At 41.1% G+C, this 11,120-nt stretch overlaps 1 protein-coding gene across 1 annotated transcript; it reads left to right on the top strand.

Moving 5' to 3' along the window:
• The first annotated feature begins 2,790 nt into the window (after window positions 1-2,790).
• On the top strand, window positions 2,791-5,892 carry c1ql2 (complement component 1, q subcomponent-like 2). The gene is made up of 2 exons (XM_010769550.1): window positions 2,791-3,520; window positions 4,362-5,892. Exons 1-2 carry the CDS (start codon window positions 2,936-2,938, stop codon window positions 4,539-4,541), a joined length of 765 nt encoding a protein of 254 aa, XP_010767852.1. The 5' UTR covers window positions 2,791-2,935; the 3' UTR covers window positions 4,542-5,892.
• Window positions 5,893-11,120: the final 5,228 nt, after the last annotated feature.

Genomic DNA, 11,120 nt, shown 5'->3' with positions numbered 1-11,120 from the left:
TCTAAAAAAGGGGATGTCTGCATGATAGGTACATTTACTTTGGAAGCCGTTTCTTGTGAATCCCTCATGCTTAACGGGGCAATTTGAATCCAGCATGTGGGGACAAAAAACTATTTATAAGAGAGACAAAGACTGAATGCATTAAATGGCTTTTGCAGAAAATGCTGAAACAGTATTAAGAAAAAGGACTGACTCAAAGGCAAGCTTCTGTCTGCCATTTTTACTCAAAGACACCCTAAAAAACAGTCTTTGTGTTTCAGTGATTCCCTGATTTCAGGTGTAAATGCACAAATGACAGACAAATGAATTTGTCTCACTGTATGCTCAGTGTATATGACACAGCAGTCCTTTAGCATGCAGCGTGATGAGCAGCCCTAGCGCTGCAGGGTAGGATAGTCTCAGCAGCGGCAGTGCATAATGTGGACAGTGTGTCGTGCGTGGCTCACTATCGCCTAAAGATACTGTTCACTGTACTAATCCTGAGTAAAGGTCATTACTGCAGTCATGTAGCACAGTCGGGGAGCATCATGTTCTTCCTGCATACTTATTCTTAGGGTTTTGCAGCTAAGTGTCATTTCAGTGGATGAACATGTATCTTTGTCTTTAAATTTCAACCTCGATTTCATTTTAGCCCGAGCTCTCATGACTTGGCGTGCTCTTGCTCACCTTCAGACATGAGCAGCCCAGCAGGAGTCATGTTCTGGGGGTTAAAGCTGAGCTGAGCACGAGTTGAAATTGCTTCGGGGGGGTTTGGCTTCTGCACTGTGACTGTATGGCTTCGGCTAAGCCTCGTCTCCGGCCTCTGAAGGTTTCTCAACATCGCCTTGAGCTCTAAAGCCTCTGTTGTGGATGTGAGGCCTTCGCTCCAATTCCAGGTGCTTAGTACCCAGCATGCACTTTTGAAGTATTTCAGGTCCTTCATGGGGGCATTTTTGGAGCGACGCAATCAATAGACGCTTTTAATTTTCAATTACTCTCTTTCTTTTGGTGCCTCAAAAGCTTGTGTAAAAGTCTTATTCAGCTGTGCTTATGAAACATACGGTTAGAACAAGCGGTGGCCTCCCTGGAACAAAGGAGGATAAGGAGGTATTTAAGACAGATCTGTATGCAATAGAGTAATGATTGTCCGCACACAGGGAGAATTTTAATTTGCCGGAGAATCTAAATTCACAGCCTGTGGCTCCGCACATCGTGAAACAAGACATCAAATATGTCGCTGCCGCCGGGGAGCTCGGAGCTGAAGGTGTCGGCTGCCGTCAGACATCTTTAGTCCATTTCCTGCATAAATTATCTGCTTTCCTTCTGCCCCTCTGTCTTCTCCTTCGTGTGTGTGGTTGGTCATGTGATGGCACACACTAACCTGCCCTTAGCCTTCGTTTCTGACTTTGAGGAGTCATGCTCTGAGTCAAATATTAGGATGTATTTGGTATCACAAGTTTAAACAGGATTTTAACCTTGTCAAGGTGGACTTATAAATAATGAAAGCAAGAATGTGTGACTTTTTTAGCTATTTCCATTGATTTGGAGAGTGCTTCTAATACTATTATGGCATATTATTGTTAGAAAAAGATTTAGAAATAAATACATTTCCCACTCTGACTTATCACACTGTGTTAGACATTAATCCAAATCCCCAATCTTGTACCTGAGGAATGTATGCATCTGTTTTTGAAACCATAACTCTCAAAGGGGAATACAGGTGAATAAATAGTATGGTAATGCTGGCCATGTATCCCACCTATAAGAATTCATAAACAGCTCTACATGGTTGAGATTTATTCAAATACATATGGCAACATTTGGCATTTTAAGGCTATTCATATATGCATGGATTGATACATTCAAGTATAATATGGAGATACGTTTCTATTTTAAATATTGAGCATCCTTTGCTGAATTATGATAAATATTTAGTGCCATCTTGAATAACAATTGCGCAGACTTCAACTTTACGCACTGACTGATTCTCTTATCAAGTCAGCTGAGTCGAAAGAGAGGACTTCCTGTTTTGCCTTTAAAAATAAAACCCCTTCTTACAATTTGATTTAGTGTCTAATAAAAAAACTGTGTCTTCTGGTGCGGTGGTGGAAAACGTAATATTCATAATGATATAAAAAATGCAATATTGTGAAGAAAATTATGTTGCATTTGTTAGAGTTGCAGTTTATTTTACCCTGTTTATGCTGTTGGGTATAGGATTATTGAAAACAAATGTACTTATAGGATTCTTACTATGAATGTATATCCTCAAGGACATGGTTAAATACACTTACTAAGTGGCTTTGGAAAAAAATAAAATATAATATAGTTTCCAGTGGTGTAAAGTAACTACGTAGATTTACTCAAGTACCGGATTTAAGTACAATTCTGAGGTACATAATATGTACCTCAGAATTGTACTTAATGGCCCATCTCAGAATAATATATATTATATTTACTGCATATAATATATATTATTCTGAAATGGGGAAATCTGCATAATAAGTACTTTTACTTTTGGTACTTTAAGTATATTTTGATGCCAATACTATTGTACTTTTACTTGAGTAACATTTTGAATGCAGGACTTTTACTGTAAGAGTATTCCACTCTGGTACTTACTCAAGTACAAGTACTGAGTACCCATAACATCGGCTCGTCGTTCTTTCCTATTCTTAAATCCTCCTAACCTTTTGTTTTAATCTGAAGGGCTTATTCTCTATCTTCCGGTTTTATCTTGGGTATGTTCCCCAGCTGGCAGCAGCTCTCCATCCAGCCGCTGCCCAGAGGCGTGAAGCCATCATCACAACATCTGGACACTTGATTAACTTCCACTCATTTCCTCCCGAAAGCCTCCTCCTCCGTCACCATTCCTGTCCAGAGGGGCTCCGCGGGCTTCCTGTCGACCCTCCGTCCCCGGAGAAAGTGGACGGTGGTCCTGCTGGTGATCGTGGCGATGGTCCTGATCGCTCTGGCCGTGGCCGTCCCGTTACTTCTGCTCCGCGCGCCGGACACCTCTGCGTACCACTACGAGATGATGGGCACCTGTCGGATGGTGTGCGACCCGTACACTCCCAAACCTGGCGCCACAACCATGGAGGTGATCCAAAACGGTGTCGCTCCGCAGCCCCCCATGGCGCAGGGGAGCCGAGGGGAGCCGGGAAGAACGGGGAAAACGGGATTGAGGGGCACACCGGGAGCACCAGGACCCCCGGGTCCGAGGGGCCCCCCAGGGGAGAGAGGAGTCAGGAAAGTCGCCGCGGTGACCGGAGCTGACGGTTCTGATAACGCAGAGTTGGAAAGTGTGAACTCCACGTCCAGCGGATTCAAGATCGCTTTCTACGTGGGTCTGAAGAACCCACACGAGGGCTACGAGGTGTTAAAGTTTGACGACGTGATAACAAACCTGGGGAACCGGTACGACGCGAGCACCGGGAAGTTCACCTGCCATGTGTCCGGGATCTATTTCTTCACCTACCATGTGCTGATGCGCGGAGGAGACGGGACCAGCATGTGGGCCGACCTGTGCAAAAACGGACAGGTAACTAGAGAGCATGAGCAACAAGACGATAAGGAACTAGCAGATTGTTATCTTATCTTTTTTAAATGAAGATTATTACATTTAAAGCAGCTTAATCGAGTCATAAAATGTGCATTTTACGCACAAAATTAGTATATTATTAGTATATGTTATTCTTGTCTGCACTTATTGCATAACTGCACGACTCACTCCTGGGTAACATCTGGGATATTTCTGTTGTTGTGAGTTTGGATTATTGTGAGTGTTTCCTCCCAGATGTTAACAGCAGCTGGATCAGGGGTTACAAGTCTTAATCAGTATTGAGGATAAGCATCTGGCTCAAATATTATTAGGGTTGCCCCCTTCTATTGGCAAATCAGTCGTTTTGGTGCTGGTACTATGATTTCTTAAGTTGATTGTCTATCAAAAGAGATATTTGAATATTAGTTGGAGTCCTCTGAGCATCCAGAAAGAGCCATGTCTGTGCCAGTATGGAAAGGAAAGGAAACCCCAAGTAAAAAAAGGGCCGTTTTTCCAAAATGCATATAAACGTGGAAAGTTTCAAAAATAAATGCAATGATCTTACATTGTTTGATTTACAACCATCAAATATTTGAGACAAGGAGGGGTACAATTTGTGTAACATGACTACTATTCTTAAACTTGTATCTTTAATTGTTGTGTTGTGATTGTGGTAGTCTTGCCTGTGGTTGTGTGACGTCATGTTGTTTTGTTGGTTGTACCATATGTTAGGACCCCCTTGAAAACGAGACGGTTCATCTCAGGGGGTTATTCCTAAATGAATACATCTCCTTTAATTAACCACTGCTTATTACAGGAAGTATTGTCCTCTGTTCCCCAGGTCAGAGCCAGCGCCATCGCTCAGGACGCAGACCAGAACTACGACTACGCCAGCAACAGCGCCGTGCTGCACCTGGACTCTGGAGACGAGATCTACGTCAAGCTGGACGGAGGCAAAGCTCACGGGGGGAACAACAACAAGTACAGCACCTTCTCCGGCTTCATCTTATACCCCGACTAAACACCGGCGGCACAGCATGGACATTAGCACTGAGAACTGTTTTCATTAAAGTATATGGTCCAATGTGTTTCTCTACATGGGATTATCTGTACGTTCTGTTCTGAGACCTTTTGTACATGTGTTTCATTTAAGTTCAGCTGTCGTCAGAGTTTGTATCAGACCTAAAGTGACCCCATACTTGCTCTGAGCGGAGAAGCCATCAGAAGTTCCTTTGACACATTTCAACAACGCTTGCGGGAACAGGCCACACCAGCTGCTCACTCGGTGTATTAATGGTGTCTACTATTTCAGGCTCGGACGGCAAAATAAATCCATTGAAATGTAGAGAAAAATCATTTTGACAGCTTTTTTTCAAAGAGTTGAGTCAAGGCCGGGTCACACCAGCATGAAAAATGACATTTTATGTCAAATCATTTGACCAGAATCACCACGATAAGTAGATTCTTTGGTGGGGGAAATACATGGATATTTTTCAAAAATGTTCAAATGTAGTTACCTTTGTAGTGACAGACATTTATGTTGTTGACCTTTAGGGGAGCAGAGCTAACGAATGCAAACTAAAGGAAGCTAATGTATAGCCAATTAGCTGTGCACTAATTTAACCTGCTTTGATGAAGTATAAATAGTTTAACATAAGAGACGTGGTTTGCAGACAATTATGACAGTGTGTTTGTGATGGTAAATGTGGCAAACCAGGATAAAATCCAACAAGAAGGGATACTTATCTACTGGTAATCGGGGAGAAATATAGTTCTTAAAAGCTAGTTGTCTCTTGTTTAAAAAACCTGCAAATAAGTGAGGTTTTTGGTGGAAAAGGCGATTAGCAAGAGAAATGCCAGTGGACAGGAGAAAATGGTTACCCAGTAGGATAGCATATTAGCTAAAGTGTTTCACCAAGTAATCAGGACGTAATCAAGTTCCTACCACCACACATTGTGCAGACTTGTTGATATGCCACTACTTGGTGTGACCAGGCCTTTTACTAATTGCATCACATCTGATTTACTACTGTATGGTAACTCAATCACGCCAACTTGCATCCACATGAATTTCCTTCATTCTTATTTATTTGTTGCTCTAATGTAAGCATATCATCAGCCATCATTCCTGGTATCCTTCTTGCAATGTTTCATGCACTTCAGTTGGATAAGCTGTTTTAAAAGAAGTTGTCTGATTGGTTCACTGGAACACACTTTAAAATGCATTCAATAAGATACAAAGAAATGAAAATCGAGGTCAGTTTAATTTGCTATTGCAAGCAAAATCGTGGTGCTTTGAGTTCAATGTTTCACTAAATGTCCCAATAACCACGACACAAATGGAAGTCTTGCAATTGATATTGACTCGGTTATATTTTGGTGTCATATATACAAATAAATATGATTTGACAAAACTTGCTTTGTGTACAAATCTCTGACCTAAGGGGTGTTTTCTTGTTTAAACGCAACTTGGGGTCATGCAGTTGCAGAAGTTGTCTTTGCAGCCTTTTCCCCAGAGATATAAAAAAGGGAGCGATCTGCCTGATATTTGTCTCTTCATGTTCCCTTCCCCAGGCTGCCTGTCTGAATGTGTTGCATTGCTCTGTGCACCCTGTGCCCTGCTCTCTGGCTCTCAGGTGCCTCTCTGAATGTCCTTTGCTCCACTGTAGCTTGCAGACTATTTTAGTCACTGACACCATTCTGCTCTCAGATGCTGTGCACTGCAAATCTCTTTCTTAATGTATTATGTCATTCTGTTTATTGTCATTTCAAAGTGTTGCAAATGCGAATCAACAAATGTTTAGATTTTGTAAGCGATAAATAGATAATTTATCTGCAATTTCTTTAACAAAAGATAATAACGATGCCTTTCTTTGTCCTATTATACTGACTATCTTTGTGTTTTGGGCTAGGTCTGTCAGATATCAACCTTAGCTCAGAAACAATTGGTTTCGATATTAATCAAGAAAACCACTACCAGACTTATGGCTAAGGAAAATAACAGTAAGTTATGGCACTATGGCTAAAGCATTACGTGGAGAGGTTGTGTAAGATTCAATTGAATAATGTGAAAACCTTTTAAACCTCTCTCAGCTATAACCGTTATTTTCTGTCACTTTAACGCTTTTATTCTGAAGGACTGCGAGGTGGCTCAGAGGCGAAGGAGACCAGGCTATACGCTGACAGTGAGATGAAACGTAAATGATATTCTCAATGCGTCTCTTCAGATCTTCTAAGATATAAGATGGTGTCTGGAAGCTGCTGGCTGCCGGCTCCTGTGTTTCACTTCTGATTAACTTGTTTTAAGATTTGCAAATGCTGCACCAAATATGGCTGTAAGCCTTCATTAAGATGATGGCTGTTTTGTGTGCGCTTCATTATTTTTTTTTTCATCCCTTCCCCTCAAGAACACACACTAAACAGCTGTTTACACACCAGCACTGTCGATTTAAATGGAAATTGTGGAAAACAAATATTAGCATGTCTGTTTAGATAAACATCTATTAAGGTGTTGGCTTGTTTCCTGCTCTCTCCTCCTCAGAGGGACCGAGTTAATCTGAGCTGCTCCAAGAAAACTAAATCACGCTTGGACCCGTTGTTTTTTGACGAAAAGGGTACGTGTGCAATAGACAAAAAGCATGAACACTAGATTAATAATTTGGTTTTGCTTTGGTTTCTCTCTTCTCTATAATATATGGACATTTCAAAGCTATCATATATTTAGCCATCTATTAGCATTTGATTTGGACACGTAATATAAGGTTTGGCAATTAGAAAATTCTTTAATAAACTGAGTGATTTGAATAGTATGTTTACTACTAGGAGAGAAGATTAAAAACCCAGGAAGTGATCAATACAAGTGTCAGTAGGTTTAGAAATGTGAGAGCTGCAGCGAGGATGTTTCTGTGCAGAGGCCTTTAGACTGTTCAGAGATCAAAGCACAAAGCCCTGACTGCAGACACATTTAGGATGAAAAGTGGAGCTGCTGACACCAACTGAGACATCAACAGTGAGAGTGTCACCGGCTCACACACACACACACACACACACACACACACACACACACACACACACACACACACTTACTTAAGGACAGGATAGATGATCATGCATCCCCCTCGTCTGGGTGACAGTGAGGTATTGCTGACTGACAGACTGAGTAGTGAAATTCTCTGATGGATGAGATAAGTGGGACACACACACACACACACACACACACACACACACACACACACACACACACACACACACACACACTTGTATTGTGTTCAGGTGAATGCAACAGGAGTAATGAGTGAGCGAAGGCAGGTTTTAAGCCTGTTTTTCATGCAAATATCCTTAAAGTAAACAATGCTTTCATTATTTAAACCTCAAAAATGTAAAGTTATAAAACACGGTATCCCGCAGTAAAGAGCAGCCTGACATCATCTATTTCAGAAAGCTCCTGATTGTATCGACATGAAAAACGGTGTTGGACGAGCTCTCCGCTCAGGCAGCCAATCATCGGGACATTTTTAAAACCTCTTCTCATTCTCCGTCCCCGCGATGATTGATCCATCACTAACACTCATGTCTGAGATGCAAATGCCAGCGTGGCATGAGCGAAATATAAAAGAGGGACATCCGAAGGGACCGGCAGTGAGAGGGTGAAAGCCGAGTGTGACACCTCAAAAACCTTCTGCTTATCTCTCTCTTTTGTTTGCTTGTTCAAGCTGCTGTGCTGCTAACCACACAGCTGGGAGAGCAAGAGAAAGGCGGCAAAAGTGAAGAGCCGCTGCATTAAAGATGTGAACAGAGGAACAATGGCTGTCTGGAGATTAAACACTATGTGATCATTTGTTCAAGGAATGCAGAGTTTTTAGGGTCTGTACGGAAATAAAGGCATTTTTCTGTTTGCTGTGTGTCGAACTTTTCCTCTTACATTCAAAAGCACTGATCAATTCTTAAAGGGGCCCCATTATGCTCATCTTCAACCCTTTTGACTTATTATGGAAGACATGGAAGTATATATATATATATATATGGTTCATGTTCTCATGTCAGTGTGTCCTTGTCTCAAAGGAAGCATATCTAAACAACACCCAGAACACACAGAAACAGAGACTCTCATATGTTTGTTTCAGTGGAATATATCGTCAGTGTTAGGGTTTATATTCTGGATAATGAAACAGCCAAACGCTGACTCACTTCATCTGTCAGTCTGCACTTTGTACATCACATCTCTTTGTGGTTTAATCGGCCAAACGAGGGAGAGATTTGAGGAAGAGAGGGAAAGAAAAGGCATCAACAAACAACGAGGGGATAAATAAAAAATGTTCGAAGTAAATAAAATAACCAAAATAAAAACCCTTTGGGGGTTTGAACTCAGGGTAAAGCTTATTTGGGGAATAATATAATGCTGTGGGTGCTTTGGAGAATATGAAAAGCTTCCAAGCTCATAAACATATCACCTGTCAAACGCTGCACACTGAAAAGACGTAGCTTTAAGGCTGCAGTCGCAGAAAAGGTGAATTTCATTGATTTAAAGCTGCTCTTTGAGTCATGTGAGCATCAATGTGAGCGCTATGCTGCGAATATAACAATTTAAAAACCTCATTTGTAATAAAAGTCATACAAAAACATGTTTTTCTCGCTTCAAACGTGGATTTCTTCCTCTGTACCACCCATGTTTGGTTTTAATTAAACTAAACTATACATTTTAACTGGGATGTTATAATTTTTTTAAGCAAACAGCCAAGAGAGAAAGCATTAACTGCATCCATAATACGCCTATCTTCTATCCAAGTCATCCTGTAATAATCCTAATGGAAAATCATTTGATTATATAATATGTCCTCCTGGCGAGAAACCCTCTCCGACCTGAACTTTGCTCTCATTATTTGTCCTTTCTGAAGATAAGTCTGCTGTAACGAGAGGGTCGCACGACTTCAACGTCACGCCAACTTAAGATCGTTTCAACTGACTTGCACTGAAACTGCACTTTGAAAACTTTAAATATATTAACATTTTAAACTGTATACCCCGGTTATCTAGGCCCTTTTTGTTTTATGTATACATGTCACACTGTGAAACGATATTTCGATATTTCTGGATGTATAACAGATGTAGAATTTTTGACAATAAAGCTGAATTTGACTTTCGCGTGCTTGCATATTTTAACAAAGCTTTTCATTTTAGCCACACTGAATTTAACTAGAAGTCATGGCTGTGTCAATTACCAGTCTGATATCGTTTTACAAAGATGACAAGAAGAGTGTAGATAGAGGAGAGAACCACTACAAGTCAGGACACGTTACAGTGCAGCCTAGATGAAGGTGTGCTTACCGGTGTTGTCAGGGCTAGCATGAGGGACAAAGTTTATAGTGTCGGTGAGTAGTGATAGCAAGAGTACCGTTAACCTAGAGTTAATTTATTCACATACATTCCCATCAACAAATCAATTTTATGTGTCACATGAAATCTTTATTAGGCAAGGCAAGTTTATTTATATAGCACTTTTCAACACAAGGCAANGCTCCAACACACCGGCCCCTAATTGTGACTGTATAATAAAGTGACAATTAAGACACTCTTGTGTTCTTTACTAATAATTGACTCCACTGGTGTTTTGGTGTAATTGTCACTTTATTATACAGTCACAATTAGGGGCCGGTGTGTTGGAGCCAATTTGCTTTGGGTTGTGCACGGGGTTTGTTTATGTGTGTGTGAACGCGTCATCATCCAATCTGCGCACCTGAGAGCACGGGAGGTAATTCACCTATACTGTATATGTGGGCACAGGTGATCAGCTGGGATGAGAGGTTAGAAAGGAAGCCACACGTTTTTCAACCGTGTTGACCGTGATTGCTTGTTTCTGAGCGTGTGCTTGATAGTTATGTTTTAACCAAGATTTTAGATGGGCCTACGTGAGTCGTAAAAGAACATTTTAACCTCGGAGAAAGAAATAAAGCATTACAAATTACGTCATGGTGGACCTCATCCTTCACCACAACACGCGTTGGGAACTCTGACTGCTAACCTCCATGAGTGGCTTTTTTTGATGAGCGATCGCCGCTACACCCACCTTTAAGTAAGATTTTGAATGCAGGTCTTTTACTTGAAACAAAGTTACATTAAAAATGTAGTATTGCTACTTTTATATAAGTAACAAATCTGAGTACTTCTTCCACCACTGCTAATACTCCATCTTAGTTTACGGAGGGAAATTCCTCCTTTTGGTTTTGTTAATTGCTAATTTATGGCTGTATATGCTAGTTGCACGGGATGACGTATTTCCATTTCCGGTTCATTGAGTGTGTGGTTGTAAACTTCTGGTCTATGGTAGAGCAGTAGAGGGAAGAGCGATAGATAGCGTATAGATAGCGAGAGATATAGCGAGAGAGATAGCGAGAGAGATAGCGAGAGAGATAGCGTATAGATATTATATAGGCACTATTTTACACTCGATGTCTCCAAGACCTACCGAAGGCTAACATCAGTGATGTACATCGGCTGTTACAAGCGGCAAGCTCAGCCCCGAGGAGCAAAAGAGAAAAGGGGTTCAAGATTTACATATCCAGTTACGTCGACAATTATGAAGGTAAGTGACAAACAAAGCTGT

Source organism: Notothenia coriiceps, unplaced genomic scaffold (genome assembly GCF_000735185.1).
Source record: "Notothenia coriiceps isolate Sejong01 unplaced genomic scaffold, NC01 NC01_scaffold00007459, whole genome shotgun sequence".
NCBI classification, from domain to species: domain Eukaryota; kingdom Metazoa; phylum Chordata; class Actinopteri; order Perciformes; family Nototheniidae; genus Notothenia; species Notothenia coriiceps.
This window is presented reverse-complemented; position numbering and strand designations above follow the sequence as displayed.